Source organism: Copidosoma floridanum, unplaced genomic scaffold (genome assembly GCF_036245765.1).
Source record: "Copidosoma floridanum isolate Cflo_tuat_1 unplaced genomic scaffold, Cflo_Japanese_pri ptg000013l, whole genome shotgun sequence".
In the NCBI taxonomy this organism is placed as follows: domain Eukaryota; kingdom Metazoa; phylum Arthropoda; class Insecta; order Hymenoptera; family Encyrtidae; genus Copidosoma; species Copidosoma floridanum.
This window is the reverse complement of record NW_028321890.1, coordinates 13,440,116-13,465,864: the sequence shown is the minus strand read 5'-3', so window position 1 is coordinate 13,465,864 and position 25,749 is coordinate 13,440,116. Positions and strand designations below refer to the sequence as shown.

Here is a 25,749-nt window from a genome sequence, read left to right as displayed (position 1 = left end):
AGAAAAAAAATATGAAAAAAAATAAAACAAGAAATTAAAAAAAAAAAAAAATAATAAAAAAATAAAAAAAAAAACAACAACAAACCAGGGGGGATAAATGGGTCATGGGACCCACGGTAAGAACGAAGTTCTTTGAACATGACGAGTATAAAAACACAATTTCTCAGGTAACAAGGGGGTCGCCAGACCCATTGAAAGAACGAAGCTCTATAAACGTTAATACTGCATTCATGTAGTTCACTAAACAAAAACTTGAAAAACGAATAAAAAAAAAAAATAAAAAAAATAGTTCAGTACTCACGATGGTTGAACTTCGTGAGTACTGTATTTATGCACGACGTTCTCACGAAGTTCAACCATCGTGAGTACTGAACTATTTTTTTTATTTTTTTTTTTTATTCGTTTTTCAAGTTTTTGTTTAGTGAACTACATGAATGCAGTATTAACGTTTATAGAGCTTCGTTCTTTCAATGGGTCTGGCGACCCCCTTGTTACCTGAGAAATTGTGTTTTTATACTCGTCATGTTCAAAGAACTTCGTTCTTACCGTGGGTCCCATGACCCATTTATCCCCCCTGGTTTGTTGTTGTTTTTTTTTTTATTTTTTTATTATTTTTTTTTTTTTTTAATTTCTTGTTTTATTTTTTTTCATATTTCATTTTATTACATTTTTTTTCATTTTTTTGTATTTCCTTTATTTCTTTTTTTTATATTTCTCTATTTATATTCATTCTTTTGTTTTTTCTTTTTTTTCATTTCTTTTTTCATATTTCATTTCATTATTTTTTAATATATTATTTTATTTGTTCAAATTTCATTTCATTTCATTATTTCTTTTTTTCATATTTCATTTTTTCATATTTCGTTTCTTTTTTTTCCATATTTAATTTCATTACCTTTTTTCATGTATAACAGTAATTATTAGCATTACTGTAATGCACAAAAAACCTCAGGTTTATGAAAATACAAATATTTAATGCGTAATAACGCGCCTTATTATATTTAATCTACATAACCATAATTATGCTAATTAAATTTTTTTTTTTTTTTTTTTTTTTTTTTTTTTTTTTTTTTTTTTTTTTTTAGATGTATTATTTAGAAAACAAATACACAATTTATAAAACAAATTCATAATTGAATGTATTATCAGTGAATACATTTGAAAATGGAATGTTATAGTTACGAATTACACGATAAGTACAAGAAACCGACTTCTATAGTTGGCAGCGCTCGTAGCAGAGTGGGTAAGGTTCAGGACTCACATGCAGATGGTCGAGGGTTCAAATCTCTTTATTGGAAAATGTTTTTTTTTTTTTTTTTTTTTTTTTTTTTTTTTTTTTTTTTTTTTAGAATTGTAAAAGAAAAAAAAATTCAAAGTGAAAGAAAAATTACTGTGGGGAAATAAAATTAAAATTTGTTAAAAAATTAATTGCTTGGGAGTGTGAGGTGGAATGGTGGGTAAAGGTATGCAGAAGAGTAACACGGCACGGTTGACAAATGTACATATATAGTTAGGAGAGGGGAAGTGTGTAGAGAACACTTGGTGAGGGGGGACGGGGTGAGGGGAAAAACTTGAGAGGAAGAGATTTCTGATTCAAAAAAAAAAAAATCTGTCGGTTTTAAAATTCCAGCCCCCCGAGTAACGCGACATAAAGAACTTCGTTCTAAAAAGGACATTTATCATGACACAACTGTAACATATGGTTGCTGTACCATATAACATGTGCTGTACCAAATGTTTGACTGGCTGACGGACTATAGACACATTCGGTAGCTGCACTATGTACAGTACGTAATGACGATCCACACTGGACGCTCAGTCGGCCCAAGTGGTACAGTATCTCGAATACATTATTCAAAAACGTCCTATCTCAAAATTACTTTAAAGATCATCCTATCTCGAAATTATATTTAAGAACGTCCTATCTCGAAATTATATTGAAAAACGTCCTATTTCAAAATTATATTGAAAAACGTCCTATTTCAAAATTATATTGATATAACGCCTCATCTGAAAATAATAAACTATTAAACGAGTAGTTTCTCAAAACAGATTATAATACAAAACTTATCTCAATAAATTTCTATTTTTTTTTTTCAAACTGACTTTGTCTAGTTTAAAATAATATTTTCTCACTACTCTACATTTAGATAGTAAAATTTAAATTATATGCTTTGGCATCTGTTAAAATCTGCTTGAGTTTGCTGGCCGGATGTGGGGGGAGGATAAGATGCACGTGGGCGCAACGATCGCCTATATTGAAACTCAGAACACACTTTCTTGAAAAACTTACTTGTGTTTTATACAGGTGGTTAAACCGTTTGAAGCACTAATCAAAGCAGGGTCGTGCTCGACCCTCGAAAGACAAAGATAATAGTAATAAACTTAAAGGTATAGGTTTTATCGAAAATCACGACGCTTCTCCTCTTGACACGCTGTTGGCTCTCTCTCTGCTTTTTGCGGAGCTCTGCACTCTCCCTCTACAGTCTCGACAGGCTCCGTCGCTGCGATGGTGGCACTGGCGTGGGCGTGTGGCGCGGGAAAACCAAACATACCGCCCGCCTCGTTCCAGGAACGATTGCACGTGGTTCATTTGTAGCCATTATGAGCCTAGCCGCCCGCCGTGAGCCCGGTGCCGGTTGGACCAGGATCGTCTGTGGCGTGATCAGCACACTCAATGACGGGAAGACGGGCAATCTTGGTGATAGGACGGTCGTACTCTCCCGAGGCAGTTCTTACCCGAACGACGCAGACGGACCCATCTGGTCCTGGTTTGACGTCGACGATTCGGCCCAGTGGCCACTTCCCGATAGAGTTCAAAAGCGTTGGATCCACAACGAGGACTACGTCTCCAACGGCGAGATTGGGACGGGGCCGGGACCATTTCGTCCGTTGTTGCAAGGTGTTGAGATACTCAAGGGTCCAGCAGCGCCACAGCGCGTTGCGCATGTCTTGCACAAGGGTCCAATGGGTCAGGCAGTCTAGGTTTTCAGAAGTGTTGGTGGCAGGCAGAGAAGTAAGGGGTCCTCCGATCAGAAAGTGAGCTGGCGTGAGCATGTCCAAGTCCTCCGTATCTCCAGATAACGGGCCCAGAGGGCGACAGTTGAGAATTATTTCAATCTCTGCAAGCAGGGTTGAAAACTCCTTGAAAGTGAGGTGCCTAGTTCCAACCACTCAATGAAGATGAGTTATCATCGATTTAACCCCAGCTTCCCATAAGCCTTTAAAGTGTGAGGCGGATGGCGAAATGAAATGCGAGTCGATTCCCTCGTTGGCCAGACCCTCAGCCACTGAATCCCAGTCGTGGTTGGCCCTAGCCATCAGCTGCTTAAGTTCGTGATCTGCCCCGTGGAAGTTCGTTGCGTTGTCGCTCCAGATTTCCTTCGGTTTTTCTCTGCGGCCTATGAAGCGAGTGAGTGCACCGAGGAAACTCGCTGTTGTTAGGTCTCCAACAGGTTCAAGGTGTAGGGCCTTTGACCACATGCAGACAAAAACAGCGACGTATCCCTTGACCGACTTGGCACCTCGACCCTTGGATCGGAGGATGGAGAAAGGTCCCGCGTAGTCTACTCCAGTGCGGCTGAAGGGCCGAGCGGGCGTCAAGCGAGCTGTCGGCAAGGGAGCCATGAATTGGTGAAGGGGTCGAGCTGGTGCTTTCGAGAACACAACGCACTGATGAACTCGTCGCTTTATCTCCACTGCTCCTCCAACGATCCAAGCCCGTCGCATGACGTGCGAGTACGTTGAGCGAAAGCCGCCATGCAAGGCTCGCTGATGTGCCCAGTCGATCACTAGCCTCGACAAGGGACATCTGGCATCCAGGACTGGTGGGTGTTTCTCTTAATAAGCAAGTGGTGAGTGACAAAGACGGCCGCCAACTTGTAGTATGCCTTCATCGTCCAAGAAGGCGCTTAGCCGGCTGAGGGGGCTCGAGATCTTGACAGGAAGAGAATTTTTCAAGGTCTTGATGTCGGCAGCAAAGTAACGAACTTGACTAAGTTTAGCGCAGCAAAGAAAACTGTGCTGGAGTTCTGCGACCGTGATTGGAGCTTTAGATTTCATGCAATCAGGTATTCTAATACCAGTCATGAGTTTCTTACACTCGATACGAGTCCTTAGTATAAAGATGAACCGTCGGCATCTGACGAGCACTCGGAGCATGTGCAGCAAATTAGAAAAGTCGTCCATGAAATCGCGGCTTCCTTGCAAGATGGTCAGGCAGGTGGTTAATGCGATGGTGTGTCGGCCTCCGTCGTAGTGACCGGTCGGAGAAGGCGGCTGCTGTAAGGTTGAGGGCCACATAGAAGGTGGGTCTGTTAGCCAAGACGGGCCGGTCAACCAGAGGGTGTTGTGTTGAAGAGTCGAAGGCTCCGCACCCCTGGTAGCGGTGTCAGCCGGGTTGTCGCTGGTGGGACCGTAGCGCCAGGTACCGTGAGCTGTGAGTTCCTGAATGTGATGGACATAATTGTCGACAAGATCGTTCCCAACAGACTCGCTGGAGTGTAGCCAGCTGAGTACCGTGCTCGAGTCACTTCAAAGGTAGTACGTGCAATCCAAGATCGTCAAGCTCGCATCCGCGAGTCTAAGTAGGCGAGCAGCAAGAAGAGCAGCTCTCAGCTCTAATCGGGAAATAGTCATCCGTGTATTCTGTCGCTCCGGTGGAACGAGACTTTTGATCGGAGAAAGCTTTGTCTTCGCGCCGATAAGACTCACATTTACCGTGCCAGATTCCTGCTCAAATCTGATGTAGACCGCCGTCGCCAAGGCTCTTCTGCTGGCGTCGGCAAAGGCGTGTAGTTGGATCGAACTGGCCGGGGACGATTGAAGCCATCGAGTAAGGGTGAGTAGGGAGACGTCAGACAGCTTGGAGTAAAATGACTCCCATCGCTTAGCGTAAGATGCCGGCAGTGGCTCATCCCATGTTAGCCTTGCCCTCCAAAGGTCTTGGATAAGCATTTTGTCCACGACAATAATGGGTGACAGCCAGCCAGCAGGGTCGAAAAGCCGAGCCGCTTCAGCCAGGACACGACGCTTTGTCAGTGTATCGCTCTTGTTGAATGCAGGAGGGGAAAACCGAAAGCAATCGGCACTCGGATCCCAAGCAATTCCCAACTTTTTCACTGGACCATCCGTGGTGAAGTGAAACTAACTCGGTCGCAGCAAATCTTCGACTTTCAAATCGTGCAAGAGAGATGGCGTGTTTGAGACTTACTTCTTGAGTTCGAAGCCGCCCGCCTTCAGAAGTTGAACCAGTTGATCTCTACGCTTTCTGGCCGTTTCCTCGTCGTCTGCGCCGGTCAAGAAGTCGTTGACATAAAGATTTCGGCGGACAGCGTAAACTGCTTCAGGAAAGGCAGCTCCTTCGTCCTCGCACAGTTGCGTTAGAGTCTTTAACGCTAAATAAGGTGCGCTAGCCTCTCCGTAGGTGACTGTAAGCAAGACGTAGTGAGTCTCAGGCTCATTTTCACCTTAACTCCAGATGACTCGTTGTAAATGCACGTCCTCCGTTCGGATTTGTATCTGACGGAACATCATCTTGATGTCTGCACAGAAGGCTACTCGGTAAAGTCTCCACCAAGTGAGGACACTGACAATGTCATTTTGTAATTTGGGCCCTGGATAGAGAGCGTCGTTTAGACTGTATCCCGTTGAGGTGGGGCTCGAGGCGTTAAAAACAACGCGAAGGCGCCACCCACCGTTACTGCGCTGCCAGATGGCGTGATGAGGTATATAGTTAACCCTCTGAGGGCAGTTCTCCATCTCCTGCTCCGACACTGGACGCATGTGGCCTAATCGGATGTATTCGCTCATGAATGCCACGTAGTGCTCTTGAAGGTCAGGATCCATTTTTATTCTCCTCTGTGCAGCGTGTAAGGCTGCTCTAGCCTGGTTCAAGCCGTCTCCGAGTAGATCGATATAGTCTTCTTTGACAGGGAGAGGGACGACATATCTACCACTGCTGTCTCTCGAGTGGTGATGAGCGTAACAGGCTTCGCACTTGGCATCAGCCGGAGAGACTCGAACTATACTTGGTATTTCTTCGACCACCCAATACCGCTGCATAAGTCCCACGAGGCACTCACTCCAGAGTCCCGTGTCCTGCAGCATTGCTAGGCTTGATGTGGTAGGAGCCGGGGGATCGCCTTGAGCTCCGGTGATCGTCCAACCAAATATCGTTCGTTGAGCGATGAAGCTCCCTCGGCTGACGAGGCCGAAACGAAGAATTCGGCCATACACGTCTGCCCCAAGGACCAGGTCGACTGGTCTGGGTGACAAAAAGTCTGGGTCGGCCAGTTTGAGTCCATGGAACAACGTGTCGGCATTGAAGTTGAGCTTCCTGGAGGGAGTAATCAGACCGATATGCTGCAGCACGTGAGCGTTAACTTGAAAGACCTTTTGCCCATTGGAAAGGCTTAGCTTCGTGCACGCCAATGAGGAGCTTATGACACCGCCCAAGATTCCAACAACCCCGATCGAAGAGTTCCTTAAGCCGTCACCGTACTTTCGAGCTAGTCGTAAGGTGGTAAGAGTCGACTCTGAACAAGGATCGAGAAGGGCTCGAGCTCTTCCGGAACGTCCAGTGCTACCACCCACGCTGATGATTGCCGTTGGTAGAAGGCCTAGTCAGAATGACTCGGAGCCATTCAAGGGACCCTCGCTGGGTTGTGTGTCCAGCTTAGGGAATTTCGGAGGCCTATTGGAATCGGTGGAAGAGGTTGTTCGCTTTCCGGAGGCATCATGAAGGGACGTGTGATGTTGTGCCCCGCAGGCCTGACATGACATCGGAGAAGGGCAGTTGCCCGCGGAGTGGCCCTCTCGCAAACAGTTGTAGCACAATCGATTTTTGGTGGCTAGTCCATGCCGATCATTTGGTGACATTCGTTTATAGGTGGTGCAGCGCCCAACGTAGTGAGGTTCCTTGCACGCAACGCAGCGCGCTGAGCCAGCTGTAGTCGCGGCCACTACGCGGGTTGGACAAGAAAACGGGCTTGACTTCGGATCGCCCCTGAAAGTCGCAGCAGTCGATCTCGGTGCGTCTTTTGGCGCTAGAGACGAAAGAGTTCTGCAGTGACGTCGGAGGAAATCGGCCAGGTTCTTGAAAGTAGGGTAAAAGTTTACACTACCACCGGAGCCCTTGTCGAACACTTCCAGCTCTTCTTCCCAATCTCGCCGAGTGGCTGTATCCATGGCGTCGGAAGCAAGAGAGATGAACCAATCATCCCACGAGTCAACGGGGCGAGCCAACGTTCGCAGTTGGTCGCGGTGTCTCTCCAGATCATCGAGCAACGCTTGAAGTCCGTGGGCAGACTCTTCCTTGAGCTGGTGTAGAGATTTGAGAGCTTTGATATGCTCTTGAGTCAACAGTCTCTGGTGGTAGTAGCGGGACTCCAAAATGGACCATGCGACGGCGTAATTGGACTCGGCGATCTGTAGGCTGTCGATTGCTGCCTTCGCCTCGTCGAGCACGCATGTCTTGAGGAAGTACAGCTTGTCTACGGCAGGGATTGTGTCTTTACCGTGAACTAGAGACTTAAACAGGTCCCTGAATGTCTCCCATGTCTCTCGTCGTCCATAAAATGTCGGCAGAGTGATCTTTGGCAGTATTGAGGTGCCGTAGTTCGCTTGGGGTTGGATCTGGGGAGGTGGGTCGTTTCGAAAGAAACGTGCACGTTCATTGTATAGGTGGCCTCTAGCTTCAACGTAAAGGGCCTCCACGGCGAAGTACTTGTTATCTGTGAAGTACGGAACGTCATTCGCTTCAGATGCTGTCAGCAATCGGACATGAGTGTCGGTGAAGTTGGCCCAGTAACCCTCAAGGAGTTCATGTCGACTGAGAACGAGACCTTCCGTCCACTGTTCTGATTGAGTATCTCGAACCGCTTAAGAAGTATTCTCAATTACTTGACTCAGAGCACGTTGAGAGTTGAGCATGTCCATGATCCTAAAAATAGATCAATTGCGTTGTAGCAAGGGTTTTAAAAGTAGTCACTTGAGTCAATTGAAGTGAGAACCGGTAAGAGAGGGGCTGCAAGTATGCAAGCAGCGTCTTGGGTTGCATCGTTAACATGAAGGACTGTTAACGACCAGGGTTGTTCGATCTCCTTGCGTGAGCGTTGTTGCTCAAAAGAAGAGAACTGTGAGTCTCGGGTAAAGAGAAGTTCCATGGCTTTATGACCGTTGTTGGTCAATGACCTCCTGACCACCTTCGTTCAAGCGTCGTAGCTTGACCGCAGTGGCCAGGCAGTCCTGTTGAATAAACAGTTGTTGCTTTTGATGCTTCCACGTACAGCGTTGGGGCTGTAAGTAATTTTTAATTCGAGTGGTCTCGTGCTGGGGACCAATCCATGTACGAAGCGATATCGGCAAGCGGCTATTGTAAGCCCTTTGTCACACGGTAAAAGAAGCCGTTCTTACCTCAATAGAACTGTTGCGAGAAAAGTGTGCTCCAGCCACTCTTAGCTCTCGGCCTGCACAGAACCACACGTACACATATGTATACACACATACATACACATGTGTGTGTAAAAGGGAGGGACAGATATGTATGATTATTGGAGAGATCACGAACTGCATCGTGCCCTGCAGCAAAATGTAGTAAGATAACCACACATAGGCGCACGTACACACACAGACACACACGTATAGATGCACACACACACACACACATGTGTGTGAGAAAGAGAGGGAGAGAGGATGATACATTATTTTTTGAGAGAGAAAGAGCGCGAACTGCATCGCGCCCTGCAGCAAAATCTAGCAGGATAGAGCACTGTTAACCTCCTGGTGCCCGGGTGTTTCCGCATCGCTGCACTCGGACGGGCACTCATTGCACACACCACTGCGCGACGAACGCTGGTTCGGGGCGCGAGGATGACAAAGCAGCGTAACGGTGGCCGAGCACAAAGAGCGAAGAAAATAGCGCATCCCATCGCGCGCTCACGGGGTGCAGAGAGGGGCAGGCTTATAAGCCTGCTCTGAGTGTCATAACCTGGCTGTCGTCAACGAGTGGGACCTTTTGCACGAGCACCGAGATCGTTCCCCCCAGATCCGGCTCGAAGGACCATTTTGTTAAAATCTGCTTGAGTTTGCTGGCCGGATGTGGGGGGAGGATGAGATGCACGTGGGCGCAATGATCACCTATATTGAAACTCAGAACACACTTTCTTGAAAAACTTACTTGTGTTTTATACAGGTGGTTAAACCGTCCGAAAAACTAATCAAAGCAGGTTCGCGCTCGACCCTCGAAAGACAAAGATAATAGTAATAAACTTAAAGGTATAGGTTTTATCGAAAATCACGACGCTTCTCCTCTTGACACGCTGTTGGCTCTCTCTCTGCTTCTTGCGAGGCTCTGCACTCTCCTTTTACAGTCTCGAAAGGCTCCGTCGCTGCGATGGTGGCACTGGCGTGGGCGTTTGGTGCGGGAAAACCAAACAGCATCATTAAATAATTAATTTACGTAATTAAAACTGTTTAAAATAATGTAAGTAATAGTGGACTCTTAAAACATTATTAAAAGGTGCCTAATATAATTTATACTTATAATTATTCAAAATATTAATCTTCAATTATATGTTAATACATTTTATTCATTTTCAACAAAAATGATAGTTTTCGTACCTGGTGGTGCATGTCGCCAGGGCGAGCACCAGGCCCGAGGGACTCCTTGTGCTTGCCCTGGTTGGATGCGCACCAGATGCGAACCCTATTTTTCGAGGGGCCGTCCACGGGGTTTAAAGATTCAAGAAATAATGACGATTCAATTAGGATGTAAATCTTAAATCACAAAAAAAAATTTAATTTAATTCAATAACCTTTTAAGCAATCAAGCATCGGCGATAAGAAACCCAATAGTTTATCAGTATATTAATTAGCAATATCTGCCTTGGTGAGTAAGCAACGGTGATTAAAAACCCAACTGTTTTTTTGGAAATTAGGTATTAAAATAATCTTTGAGGTGAGTAAGCATCGGCGACTAGAAACCGAACTGTTTTTCACTGGATTAATAATTAAAATAATCTGTAAACGAGTAAGCATCGGCGATTAAAAACCCAACTGTTTATTTGGGAATTTATTTTTTGAAAAATCTTTCAGGCGAGTAGGCATCGGCGATTAAAAACCCAACTGTTGTTTATTGGATTAATTAATGAAATAATCTTCTAAATGAGTAAGCATCGGCGATTAGAAACCCAAGTACTTTTCATTGGATTAATATATAAAATAATCTTTTAAAAGAGTAAGCATTGGCAATTAGAAACCCAACTATTTATGTGACAATTAATTAAAAAAATAATCTTTAAACGAATAAGCATCGGCGATTAGAAACCCAACTGTTGTTTATTGGATTAATTAATGAAATAATCTTCTAAACGAGTAAGCATCGGCGATTAGAAACCCAAGTATTTTTCATTGGATTAATACATAAAATAATCTTTTAAACGAGTAAGCATTGGCGATTAGAAACCCAAGTGTTTTTCATTGCATTAATAAATAAAATAATCTTTTAAACGAGTAAGCATTGGCGATTAAAAACCCAAGTGTTTTTTATTGGATTAATTAATAAAATAATCTTTTAAACGAGTAAGCATCGGCGATTAGAAACCCAAGTATTTTTCATTGGATTAATACATAAAATAATCTTTTAAAAGAGTAAGCATTGGCGATTAGAAACCCAAGTGATTTTCATTGGATTTATAAATAAAATAATCTTTTGAACGAGTAAGCATCGGCGATTAGAAACCCAACTGTTTATTTAGGAATTTTTTTTTTTAAATCTTTTATGCGAGTAGGCATCGGCGATTAGAGCGTCAACTGTTTATTTGGGAATTAAATTAAAAAATAATTTTTAAGGCGAGTAGGCTTTGGGGATTAGAAACCTAACTGGTTTTTAGGGAAGTTAATTTCAAAATTAATTTCTTTGGAGATTTATGAATAAATATACTAAACAACTGTATGATTTCTTGTTGCCGATGCTTACTAGCGTAAAAGCTTATTTTACTAATAAATTCACAAAAAATAAGTTGGGCTCCGTATCACCACCGCTTACTCCCCCAAAGGCAGATATTTTTAATAACTCCGCTGAAAGCTGAAAACCTATTTAGTTTGTTATCCCTGATGCTCAATTGCTTGAAAGATTATTTTATTGATAAATTCACTAAAAACTACTAGGATTTTAATCGCTAATGTTCACTCGCCAAAGAGATTATTTTTTTAATAAAATCACCCAAAATCTGTTGCGTTTCTTATCACTCATGCTTACTCGCCAGAAGGCAGATATTACTGACAAATCTACTGAAAATCTGTTGGGTTTAAATAGTCGCACGTGCTTACTCGCCAAGAGATTATTTTTTTTTAAAAATCCAGTAAGAAAAAGTTGGTATTCTATTCACCAATGCTTACTCACTAAAAAAATTATTTAAATAATAAATCCACTAATAAATTGTTGAGTTTTTATTTGCCGATGCTTACTTGCCTAAGACATTATTTTATTGATAAATGTACTAAAGAACTGTTAGGATTCTAATCACTGATGGTTACTTATCAAAGAGATTATTTTATTTAAAAAATCATACAAAATCTGTTGGGTTTCTTATCGTCGATGCTTATCTGCCTAAAGGCATATATTATTAATAAATCTACTGAAAAGCTATTTGATTTTTTTATGCCAAAGCTTACTTGCTTGTACAATTATTTTATTAATAAATCTACTCAAAAACAGATTCGTTTTTAGTCACCGATACTTACTGGCAGAAAGAGATATTTTATCTATAAATAATAATACTTAGCTTATTTTTCACTATTTCTTGGTTTACCAGGTTTTTCTGTTTATCGATTCATTTATTAAACTATGTGTCCATATGCAAGTAAGCCTCAAAGATTATGAAACCCAACTGTTGTTTTGATTATTTAATTATAAAGTATTCACTTTGATAAGTAAACATCAGTGATAAAAAAATCATCTGTTTTATATATTATTTATTAAAAGAAGGGTCCCGTAGGCCAATAAGCAGCAGTGATTAGATACACAATTGTTTTTTTAATTACCTAATAATAATATGTGCTCATAGGTAAGTCAGCATCGGCGATTGAAAATCCAACTAGTGTTAGATTGTTTATTATGATGTCATGTCTGAAGGCGAGTTAGCTTCGGCGATTTAAACTAAACTGATTTTTAGATAATTTATAAACAAAATGTGCTTATAGGCAAGTAAGCATCAGTGATTAAAAACCCAACTGTTTTTTAGATTATTTATTATAATAATGTTCTCGAAGGCAAGTAAACTTCGATTTGGCTTTCCAAAATAAACTGTTTATTAGATTCTTAAATAATAAAATGGGCGCACAGGCCAGTAAGCATCGGTGATAAAAACCAAACTGTTTTGTAGATTATTCAATAATATAATATGCCAGAAAGTAAGTTAGCTTCTGCAACTTTAAATAAACCGATTTTAAGATTACTTAATAATAAAAATGTACTTACAGGTTAGTTCTCATCGACGATTATGAACTTGACTTTGTTTTACAATTATTTATTCATAAACTGTGCTTACAGGCAAGTAAAAGTTTTTAAGTATTCTTAATAAATTAAAAATGCTCTTAGGCAAGTAGGCATCAGCGATTAAAAACGATCAGATTTTTGATATTATTAAAAAATAATAGTACGTATATTACGCACCTAGTGAGCGAGGTTAAGAATGTCGCAGATTTCACGTAAATAAACGGATAACGTGAAATCTAGGACATTTCTCAACCACCGAACGTGGTGCGTATACTATTTTTCTGCATACCCTCGCCTAAAGAGCTGATTATCTGTTTAAGAGCAGGTCAGATATGAAGCACTGTCGGCAGGGGTATGCAGAAAATATACTTTCAGGCGAAAATAAATCGATGGTTAGAAACCCAACATTTTTTTTTATTAATATTGAATATAACATTCTCTTAGGCGAATTAGCATCGGCAATTTAGATTTCTGGTATTATAAATAAACAAAATATGTCTTAGGGCGAGCATGAATCGGTGATTAGAAACCCCACAGTTTTTAAGTATTCATGATAAATAAAATACGCTTTTACTATTAATGTCGATTTTATTATTAATACGCTTTTAGGCGAGCAAGCATAGGAGATTAGAAGCTCTACAGTTTTTTGATATTATTATTAAACAATATAAGCTTCTAGGCAAGCTTAAATCGGCGATTAGACACCTAACAGTTTTTTAGCTTTGATAATGAATATAATTTTGATACTGTTAGACGAGCATGCATCGGTAATTAAAAACCCTACAGTTTTTTAAAATTTTCTGTTAAACAATATAAGCTCTTAGGCGAAAGAAAAAACTATTAAGTCTCCAATCACTGATGCTTACTTGCCTGAAAGCATATTTTTTTCATCATTAATACTCAAATCTGTTCGGTTACCAATTACCAATGCTGACTAACCTAAGAGCATATTTTATTCACTGATAACACTGAAATCTGTTAGGTTTCTAATCGCCGATGCTTACTTGCCTAAAATCGTCTTTTATTCATTTATAGTAATAAAATCTGTTGAGTTTCTAATCACCGATAGTGACGCGCCTAAGTTATCATTTCATTCACTATTAATACTAAAATCTATTGAGTTTTTCATCTCCGATACTTACTGGCCTGAGGGCATTTTTTATCTTACTAATATATAAAGCAGAAGCGCTTACACCGTTGTAATCGCTAACCGCGAAAACTACTGAACCGATTTTGCTTAAATTTTGCACACTGATTCATTATACTTTCTAGATGGTTTTAGTATAGTTTTTTATTTTAAAAAATTTAATAACAATAGCAATAAATGAGCTCAAAGTTTTTCAAAAATACGCCAGCTTTTCACTTTAGTTCAGTAAAATCCGCTAGGTGGCGTCGACATAAAATCGAAGCTACCTGCAACAGAATTAAAAAAGTATGGTTATAATAGGCCGGAGCGTATCGATAGTTGTACAGTCGAGCTTCGGCAGCTCAACAAGCTGTACAGAGAATGCTGATGATAGTCCTGCAGCTGGGTATCCCGGTTACGGACAACACTCTTCTCTAAGGGGAAGAGACCTAAGTGTCGCTTCACCCTGAATCTCGATGAGTGCAAAAAAAAAAAAAAATTAATTCCAACCGATGCCGTCTGCCAGAATACCAGGAGACATATCTAGCCAGAGCACAATCTGCACCAACTCTTCAGAGTAGTGTGGCAGTCCCAACATCCCACCTGGTATAGTTAGAAAATTTGTGGCTACAAATGTAAGCAAGGGAAAACAGCTCTGAGGGGCACGGGAAGCCACAACGGCTACCTTCTTGGTCGTCGCGTCCCCAATGCGCTTACCCACATGTTCCCGTCTAAAGATGAGCAGTTGGTTATCCGGGGGACGACCCGAGACGAGATATTCTTTGGTTAGCGGCGTACCTCCCTCCATCACAGTCTCCGTACATCGAGACTCCCAGGGTAAGAATCAAGCAACCCATAGCCAGCTCTTAATCATAAGGAATAAAAATAAAGAATAGCCTGGAAGTTTCACCACTGGCGCTTTTTAGGGCCATTATAAGTATTTACGTTCTCTACTTAACCATCAATTTCATCGGTTCTTTTTTGGGGCCACCTAAGTGTAAACTACCTTGCCAACAAATACATTTTCATTACCATTTCCGGAAGCGATTCGTCGACTAAAAGACTATATTAACTAAAGACGGGCACTATTAAACCAAGTCAGCTATTCACTGGCAGACGTCACCTGCGGAGTTGTTCTTCGCAAGGCTGGAAAACCCGGTGACCGACGACTCTATATTAACCTCTTGACTCTAAGCATTTAACCAGGAATCACTGATCCTCTCCAAGGTCTGTGCTGGGCAAACCTATAACAGCTATAAAGGAAAAAAAAACTTGAGCCAACGGGACAGCCTCCACTGGACAAGTATCACTAACCAATCTCCCCATCTTAGATCACCAAAACAACTGAATCTGCAAATAAAAAAGTTGCTTTGGACACCAACGTCTTCGACGTTATACCGGGAGACGTTGAAAAAGAGCAATACAATTAGCCCCAAAGCTTCGGACTTTGTAATTTTTCTCCCAATCAGTCTGGGTCTTCAACAGTAAGCCAGAGAAGATCACCCTGAGGTATCCAGGCAGTCACAACTGCTGTTAACTACAGTCAAAAAAGAGTTAACTTAAGAAGCTCACCGGTCTTTTTTAGGGTCATCAAACGTCGAACTACCTTGCCAACAAATGTATTAAAATTAACAAAGTTGACTGAAAATAGCCTTTAGGGGTCATAAAAGTCGTTAGCATGCCAATAGTCGCAAAAGGGTATATAGGAAAGAAAACTTCAAATGTATCTAATGAATACAATTTGAGGCGTCAAAAAACTGACGCAGAAAATTTATCGAGATTGAAACAGCAACGTCAAAATCGACAACTTAAGAGTCCATTACGTGAGAGATCAGCTTTTCATTGTACCCTCACAGCAATCTCTGAAATCTTTAAAGATCCTACTTCAGATTTTTAAATAGGTAGAAAATGTATTTCTGTTTTTGTGGCAATAAAAATGTTGGGTTTAAGGTCCAGGACTTTGTTGCTCTGGTAATAAAATTGTGAGATATGAGAAAAAAAAATTTTTTTTTATTATAAATTTTTTGGGGGTTTAAAATCTTAACAGCTTTAAAAAATAGCCCTTTTTGTGAATTACACAGAAGAAACTGTAAATCAACAACTTCTTATAGCCATCGATTATTTTATGGCATAAAGAACGCACGGTACTTTTCAGTATAATTATTTTTTTTAATTTTTACACCTTATTATTTGACCAAATAAACTATATGGATTCCGAAAAAATATGTTTTTAATAAGAAGATTTTTGTTCTGAGATGTATCGGGAATATGTGTGAAACTTTTCTAACTAAAAATGTTTTACATTACATGTCAACACACTACGGTGTTTTATTTAGTAAGTCTCGGGCGAAGCCGAGACGGGGGGCTGCTAGTCTACTTATAATACTAAAATCTGTTGGGTTTTTAATCACTGATGCTTAGTTGCCTAAGAGCATTTTTAATTTATCAAGAATCCTAAAAATCACTACCAAACTATTTTATTTAACAACATAAAAGCCCAAAGCTCTGTGAAAAACTTTTTTTTGAACTCGGTGAACTGTACTTATTTTTGTCCGATCTCGGCAAACTGAACTTTTTTTCTTCCGAGCTCAATGAACTGGACTTGTTGTCTTTTTCCTACTTTGGGCGTTTTTTTTAACATTTGGACGTTTATTGCGCTCTTAGTAGATAAAAAAGGGTTGGCACCTGGTGCTCATCCAACCAGGGCAAGCACAAGGAGTCCCTCGGGCCTGGTGCTCGCCCTGGCGACATGCACCACCAGGTACGAAAACTACCATTTTTGTTGAAAATAAATAAAATGTAATTATACATAATTCAGGATTAATACTTTAAACAATTAAAAGTATAAATCATATCAGGCACCTTTTAATAATGTTTTAAGAGTCCACTATTACTTACGTTATTTTAAACAGTTCTAATTACGTAAATTAATTATTTAATGATGTTAAAGCATATAATTTACACTTTACTATCTCAATGTAGAGGAGTGAGAAAATATTATTTCAAACTAGACAAAGTCAATTTGAAAAAAAAAAATAGAAATTCATTGAGATAAGTTTTGTCTTATAATCTGTTTTGAGAAACTAGTCGTTTGATAGTTTATTATTTTCAGATGAGGCGTAATATCAATTTAATTTCGAAATAGGACGTTTTTTAATGTAATTTTGAGATAGGACGTTTTTCAATATAATTTTGGAGATAAGACGTTTCTCAATATAACTTCGAGATAGGACGTTCTTAAATATAATTTCAAGATAAGATGATCTTCAAAGTAATTTTGAGATAGGACGTTTTTAAAAAAATTGTCGAGATAGGACATTTTTCAAAAACATTTTCGAGATACGACGTTCTTTTACTCAACTGACGCGACCGATATAGTCAAGGGCTGCTTGGTTAATCCGCGCAACGGCTGTACTTGTGGAGCAGCAGACGCGCGAGTTCTTTCTCAGTGTACTGGGCTAATGCAACTAGGGGTAAGTGTACCTATCTCCGTGCTCTGCCCTATTACTGTGGATTTTAAAAAACTGATGATAACTTGCTTAAAATAAGAAATGTTTCATATAAAATAATTTTTCAATTTTAATAATCTAAAATGGCGTTAACGTAGATACAATTCAAACAGAAATATTTGTGTATATTTGGAGTAAATAATTATATTTCACGGTATCTGGTACAACGCGCTCATTAACTGATTGTGTACGTATTTCCACGGTGAGCGTACGTAAACATAACCCTATACTTACAGAACGCACGACAGTTAACGCGTAATCAATTAGTAGGTAAGCACGTCGATCGAACGTAACCAAGATAAAGAAAACTATAGAAAGGAAGAAAGGCGAGAAATCGATCGGAATGAAGAAAAGCAAAAAGTGTTACTCTCCAGAGACATTAAAATTAGCTTTGAAAACTATCTATTCTGGAAAATCTATTGCTGAGTGCTCAAAAATGTATAAGATTCCTACTAAACGAATAAGCAAGTACAAAAAAAAGTAATATTTTTTTAAAACAATAAATAAGTCATGTAGAAAATGTAAGTGAAATTTGCATTTCTTTTTATATTCCGCAAATACAACTTTCTTTACCCACGGTAATACGGACACGGTGATTGGGACATCCGCGGTAATACGTACACGGTAATAGGTACACAACCACGGTAATACCAGCATACCGTTTTTATTCGTTTTAAAAATATTCTACTGCAGTTTTAGCTTTATAAAATTTTTTTAAATATTCCGTAAGAGATCATGTAAGATTTAAAAAAAAATATTCCAAAAAATTTTAGTATACCATTTTTTATGGTGCATTTAAGTTGGAATTTTCAGTACGTGCTACGGAGATAGGTACCTTTACCTCTATTGGACGTATGCATCATAAGGAGCTCTACATATAGAGTTCTATCATGGAAAATGTTAAATACTTTTGTATATGTCATTTTCCCGCCTCAGCCCCAACGAATCACTTATCTCTACTTCTATATCATATGACAGTGGAGGGATCTTTAACTAATTAAACGTACTAAATTATATTGTTCTTTTTGGCAGTCTTAGTCAAATATTCTTTTAATAAACTAGATTCTTCTTTTGCTTTTGAAGATTTTGGTAAAAAGGCATTATTTTCTAACAAGTGTTTATTTGTTTTTTATTTTATTAATAACAAAGAAAAGCTAATATAAGTTTGTATCTAAGAATCGACATAAGATCTTACTTAAGATTTTATATAAGTCCTTATAAATTATTTTTTTCTGGGCAAACGTTAGTTGAAAAGTTTACTCTCTTACTTAAGACAATATTATTATTTATTAGTGTTTATTATTACTGTTAAAATAATAATTATCATCATCTCCAAGGTATAGTTGTTGTCAAATGTAATTGATAAGACATAATTATGTTTTATGTAATAAATAATACTTTTGATGTTTTTTGCCATCCAGAATTATTAACTGTATACTATTCTTTCTATCATTTATTATACATACGTATTAAAGTGTAAATCATACGTTAAAAGTATGTCTTAATAGTCATGTAGACTCTTATGCCTTAGCATCTATTATAAACTTGCGAGAACAGGATCTATAAAATCAAGTTGTACAACTAAAGAGACCCTCCAGTGGATCATACGATGACGGATATTAAAAAATGTGAAGAGTTGGTACTGAAACATTTCGTAAACAACAGCTTGATATTTCTATTACGTAGATTAAAAAAACGTATCCTTGCGCAATAATCAGAGTCTATAATAAGGAAGTATACGTAGCATTCTACTACGTTAGTACGTTATTCAGTCAATTAATGTACAGAAAAAATATAAAGGTCATTATCTAGACTAATAGCATTCCTTAATGCCTCTCCAGTGGAATCTTAAGTTAAGGATTCTGTAGAAAAAAAACAAGTGGTTATACCGCGTAGAAAAACCATGTGGTAAACCACGCAGTTTTATATTATAAACCACGTTATTTTGTCTAAAAATACAACATGGTTTTCAAAACACCCAATGGGTTTAGTAAAACCACGAGGTTTTTAGAACCCTGTGTTAATTTAAAACAAAACCACGTGATTAATGATTTAAGACCACGTGGCTTACCACAGAGTTTTTCCACGTGATAAAACCACGCGACTTTTTTCAATAGAGGAACAGAAATCGCTCAGAAAATTGTTTGTGGAAGTATTTATAACGATAGCATATAACAAGACAAGAAAAAAATTTATCAAAAGAACTAGGATAAAATAAATAATATTTGTGAAAATTATTAAGCTTCTTGGTGGAAAAACCACGTGGTATTACAAAACTACCTGGTTTTAAAAACCATGTGGCATTTTAAGACAAAAACTACGTGGTAAACCACGCGGTTATTTTTAATAGAGTGGGTAAATTTTCAATCATCCATTACAATAAATCTATCACTCGCAGCTTAGTTACAAGAACGCCATTAATTTCCGCGTAACACGCAGAATAAAGTTGACTCTTGAGTTGTTTTAAACTATTAACAGTTATGTAGTGCACAAATATTTATTAATTTGCGTATTACTATATCAACTATACTATATCTATATCATCTATATGTTGAAATACGCATGCGCGAGAAATTCGCTCCAACAAAATCGTCTGCATCTGGGATGTTATAAAAGCCTATATATATATATATATATATATATATACATATGTAGTAACACATACAATGATAGGTATACACACTATAGTGTGGTTTGTTAAAAGTTTTTGAGTTTGGACCTTGGAGTGTTTGCGTTTGGACGGTTTGGAGTGTATAGTATACAAATAAAATAAATATACGGCTGTTGTCGAATTTCAGTTTTAATTAAATAATTTGTATTTATTATTGTGTCTAGTGCCAGTGAGAGTGGCATCACTCATACTGCGAACTGCGAACTGCGAGTCCTGTGTAGTTTTGCCTGTAACTCCTCTAATCGGTAGTATTAGAAAAATATATCTTGTATAACCAATATAACCCCTTTTCAGAGGACAAAGTTTGCCCACCAACTAAGCACCGCGCCGTCTCTATCTATCTATTGTTCTTTAAAAGAAAGCCAGTAAGGTATCACTTAAGGCCTCGTAGACGACGGTCCTCCGATTTTTTTGCTCTCAGAGATCCGTACAGCGAGTTTAGCTGGCTACGTTGACGAATAGAAAATGAAGAAGTTTGGCCGCTTCGGGCTGCTTAAGCTTATGCAGGCTGATCCCACCCTGATCAGTCGCATAATAACCCTGACTTTTGTTCGAGGCTACTGCCAAAGATGCCATTGGCATTGTATCTCACGACAGTGATACTGGAGCCAAGTGCTGTATCGCCAGGACTGAGCATCAAGTAATAACGTATCTGAATTTATTTTAAAAATAAATTTAATTCTACTTGTGTTTACAATATCTCTGCGCACATCCATTTAATAATTTTCATAAAAAGTGAAGTATAATTTTTTTTTGTATAGTGTTGGAAAATTTGTAGAGATAAATTCGCAATAAGCGATTTATTTCTTCTAATAAAAAAGTATTACAAATTGTGCGAGCTATGGCATGTATATTTTTTATTTTGTTTTTTAATTTTTCACAGTACGGACACCGATCAAACCATTTATAAGACTAATGGGTCTTAGATGTGACTAAGGGAGATGTGCGAAGATTGAAGACTGGTTGGCATTTGTATTATCAGTTGGGACCAACTAATCAACAACTTTTGATAGGTAATGACACTTTGACAGAGTATTATTAATTCTACTACGACAAAAATGTATTTTGTAGAATATTGAATATACAGCAGGCTGTGAACTAGGTTTAATTTTTTTTTTCGACATTTTAAATTTTCTGTGTAAAATATAATTTAAAAAAGAATTAAACACGTTTTTCCACGAATTTGACACAACTACGTTGTACAAATCTTATTTATAGTTGGTTGTCAGTGGCTTTGACTGGTAGGGTCACGAGGGCATCAGCGATTTTCTGGAGTCAAACCAGGTCTAGCCCAGCCACCTGCACTGCGAGCACGCCGTCTGGACACTTTCCTCATCCCTCTACGCGTCGAGAAGGCCACGCCTCGTCACGTATGATAGGCCAGGTATAAATATACGCATTCTTTACATATTAATTAATAAAGAACAAGGAAAAACGCAATACACATGGTACACACGTTGTAAAACTGTGCACCACCGCTGTAAGGCGCAGCTAACCTCGACCTACCCGCCATCCTGCTCAAGCAGGCTGACGGCGCCTAGGCCCAACCCATTCCTGAGGCATTTCTCGTCCTCCCGGACGTCCGCCTCATCGACGAGGCTGCTGACATGATCACCCTCGTCGTCGTTGGCAGAGGCGCGGCCTACATGCGGATCTGCCCTTCCTGTCTGCATTCATGGGTAAGGGCGTCGTGCCCGACGCAGATCCGGCGTACGTCGCCAGCGCTGAATCTCGGAGTTCGCGGCCTTCCTGCGCAGCGACATCATTCTGCTGCTCGGCGCCCGCATCAACTAGATGCTGCACTTTGGCCGGCTCCCGCCATACCAAACCAACGTTAAGTTTATCCGATATCGTCAGGTTTAAATCTGTGCCGAGAAGCTGCACAATTCAGTGGCGGCTAGCTACGCGATCCAGGCGAGCGTCGGACTGTCGGCTGAGATGCTAACTAAGACGCTGTGGAAGAGGGGCTACACGTTCAGCAGGGACGACCCAGGGTGGAGAGAGCTCGATGCCGCGAAGAAGAACCGGTAGGTGTATCGCTCAATCAGTCTTGTATGATTTCTTATACTCCGTTGCTCGTTATGTATATACAAATTCACACTTATTTGTTCTTCTAATTCGCTTACAGTTGAATTACTTATTTTGTCATCATTTGAAAGATCAAGCATGCTATCATCGACTTTCATATTGTTCTTCGTATTTGATAGATGTAGACTGTCATTACTATTGTTATCATCTATCTCTTCGACACTTGCGACAAACGCAATTTCATCAGTTAAAGTCAACAATTGTATATCTACTAGATCATTTTGTGTAGTTTCAGAGTTCACATCCATACACAAACAGTTAATAGGTTTTTTTTCTGGTGAATATTTACAAATACCTAGATTTTGATCATCATCACTGTCAGTATTTTTTGACATAATATTTAAACTTTGCAATGCTTGCAATTCCTCCTTAATCAATGAAGCTTTTGCAAGTTTAATACTTCCATTGATTGCCTCCAAATCACTTACCACGAATTAATTTATCATATATGGCAAGGAAAAATGTTTAGCATTCTCGATATCCTTGAAGTAGGCTTTAGAAATAGCTGATGATGGACCAGTATTAGATTTATAATATTTCTGCATAACATTGGTAAAAGCTGGGAATGGAGCGTACAAATGAAAAATGTGACTCTTGAGTAGAGGGCAGTAAAAAACGTTAGGCATTGATGTTGCATTCTCAGTTGTACTGCTTAATTTCAGAGCATTATTGTAAATAGAGTTTATATAAGTGATTATTACATTATCTGTCATAAGATCTTCAATTTCATCTTCTTTCCATTGGTATTCTTCGTCACATTCATACTCATCCATATTGAAGTCTGTAAATTTTTTTATCAGCCATTCAGTTCGTTGCCTACATTCTGAATCAAAATCACAAACAGTACTCTCTGATATTACAAACATAGACATTAAGAATTCTTCCAATAATTTGAAATCATCTATATCGATTGAAAAAGCGATACTTCTGACATAAAAATCTTTTACTCGGGTATCTTGTTTAGGAAAGCATTTCCATTTTGTGGCATTTTTAGTTGCGTGAGCTTTGTCTTATCACACGTAACAGGGTCTTAGTTTTGTTGTTGTATCGAAAATATAAGCAAAACAAATAATCAAATATTGTTTGTATGTGCATTGATTAAATGCCAGACAAATAGCATGTAAAAGAGCTGGCTCACCATCCGATACCACTCCATCGGGAATCGGTATTCCATTTCTCAGACCATCTGACAGCCACAATTTCAAATGATTAGTATCATGCTTTTCTGTTAACATTTGAAAGAGGGGTATGATTTTTCCCAGTATTTGGATAACACTAAAACACAAAAATATGTGCCTACTCGTTTGCCATGGAAATTTTAATTTTCTCACCAACGACCCTGTAGCGTCTATTAATATGCAAACTCGTCCAAGTTTTGAGACATCTTGCCCTAATTTAATCTGTTCTGGAGTCCAATATTTAACAGTGAATGGATGCTGTTGAACAAATCGAATAGATGGATTTTTCGACATTATGTGCTGCAAATTTGTGAAAGCATCAGATGGGCCAGTTATATTGAGAGCTTCCTCGACGGCTCTTTGCCTAGTTTTTCTGTACACTGGTAAGTTTTGAAGAAAAGGGGGTTCGATGTCTCCATACTCCATGTGTTTATTTGCTTAATCTTTTCTGTATCTGCTAGCTTTTACGTACTTGAGTGTATTTTTGGCTTCAATGGCTTTTTTACCAGTTAATTTTCTTTTTTTGCTGTGTGGGATGTCTTTCGTATCAAATGTAGAAATCTGTATTTGTACTATTTCACTTGCAGTGGAATATAAATTACTACATTCCCCATGGATCGAGGTTTTGCATTCTTTGCACTGCCCAAAGAATGTAAAAAAAGGATACAAGTCCGAGTCTGACGAGTTCGATGAATAAACATGATTGGTTTTAAACGCGAAATCGCTTGGTAATTTTTTCAATGAGAAAATTTCCATTGCAATGATATCAGTCCATCCTTCTTGCAAAGACATGTGTTTTCTACCATCTTTGTATATCTTTTCACAAGGTTTTATACTAGCCCAGGATTTTTCATCCAACTCGATGCTTAACTGCAAACTATTACAGCAATAGGGATTATCATCATTCTCATCATCACTTTCTTTGCTTTGTCTGCTTGCTTTCTTTGAATAAGTTACACTATTAATATTATGTTTAAGAATGTTCAGTTTCTTCGAAGCCCTCAAATTATCTAAAATCCCATGCTGATTACTGATGATTGATAAATATAATGTGTGTGCCTGTATTTTGTTGCATAGTTGACTACATGCTTGTTTCCAAACACTGTCCTTTTCTTTTTTTAGTTCGCCGTTTGATAAAAATATATCTAAATTTTTCAAGATTTTGTACCGTTCGGAAAAAGGAATTTGTGTTGGTCGACCGGTTGGACCCATTTTAATGTTTTTTAAACTAAAACTGCTGATAACTAAAAATTAACAGTGCTCGACTTGCACATTTTTTTCCATAGCGTTTTCTGTCATTAAGCTCTATCGAGAGTTTAATAAAAAAAGCTTGTCTTGACAAGTTCAAAAGTATATCGTTAGGTATAGTCCTAATTTATCGATCATGGATGTAAATAATGTTGCATGTACATACCTAAGTTGCATGAAAACTTTATACATTTACTACAAAGAGAAAATTAATTTTCGATTTCTTGAAAAATTATGAAATAATTTATATAGCAGCAAAGTGAGTTTCTATTTTTAACTTTTAGAGATCTGTGGATTACAGTGAAATACGGCTCATGAGCAAAAAAATCAAGCACAGCACTGAAACACCAGTAAGCATTTTTACTCTGTGTACAAAATCAAAACTCCAGGATACTATTAAAGCCTCATGAGAAAAACGCCCTTGTGCTGAATTAGCAAAAGTAATAGACAAAAAAAATTGTGTAAGTAATGAAAAATAATTTGTTTTATACTCAACCTAACTATAAAAAATTATCATTACCTAATAATAAGGTACATTTTTATTTTTACCGGCATATTACAGATTTTGTGAAAAAAGGTCAAATGAATAAGAAAACTGATAAAAACAATATTTGATCACTAAAAAAAAGAGGGAGACCCCCAGCAATAGCAGATGATGTCATTCAAGAAAAGCTAAGTAGTATCAATATTTTTCTCAATACTGAAAAGTTGTTGGTAAAACCAGAATCCGATCCAGTGTGGGAAAAAGCTTGTCAAATCCTCAATTACAAAATCGCAAAGCACAATCTTCACCAAAAATTATATCAAAATAGAAATAGAATATTGTCGAAACTAATATCAAAAATAAAAGACGATTCTATCGATAAAGTGCTAATGGAAATTCCTGTCACTTTTGACAACAATCAAAAAAGCACCGATGACCTTTCATCATTACTACTTGATGAACATTTTATTCCATTTATCAAAGAATTAAACGCAAAACCGCTACTTGCTATGTTTCGATGGCCTGAGCAAATCAATTTATGGAAAGTCATTTATCGAACAGTAGATGTTCCTGTTTATTTTTTTATTTCTAATACTGTTACCATAAAAATTGAATGCTTTTGTGACATTGATCCAATATTTTTTTGCTCCCTTGTCTGTAAAATCAATAACACAGAAATACCATTATGGCAAGGTCTTTTGAACCGTGCAGATACTGACTTTCTATGCTATTTTATTTGCGAGTGGTTAAAAGAAGGTGTTCCTGCTCCAAAATGTATTATTATACCTTTTGCGAAGCAAATTTTCGAAGCTACTAATTCAGCATACAATCTGTGCTCTCTTAATTAATACTGCAATTCATTTTTCAAGTTTTTGAAAAATGAAAATAACGTGAAATCTTTATGTGTATTAAAAGTAAATATTATTCCACTCTTGTTACACGTGAA

The 25,749-nt window shown here is 38.6% G+C and overlaps 1 protein-coding gene across 1 annotated transcript; it reads right to left on the bottom strand.

Annotated features, from left to right (window-relative positions):
* Positions 1 to 2,610: 2,610 nt before the first annotated feature.
* Positions 2,611 to 9,441, bottom strand: LOC111644037 (uncharacterized). Its single transcript, XM_089590676.1, has 11 exons — positions 9,300 to 9,441; positions 8,990 to 9,138; positions 8,194 to 8,298; positions 7,903 to 7,942; positions 6,654 to 7,859; positions 5,475 to 6,536; positions 5,213 to 5,429; positions 4,714 to 5,089; positions 3,880 to 4,446; positions 3,205 to 3,837; positions 2,611 to 3,144 (listed from the first exon to the last, which is right to left on the bottom strand). The coding sequence occupies exons 1-11, from the start codon at positions 9,439 to 9,441 to the stop codon at positions 2,611 to 2,613; spliced, it is 5,031 nt and encodes a 1,676-aa protein (XP_089446802.1).
* Between the last annotated feature and the right edge of the window lie 16,308 nt (positions 9,442 to 25,749).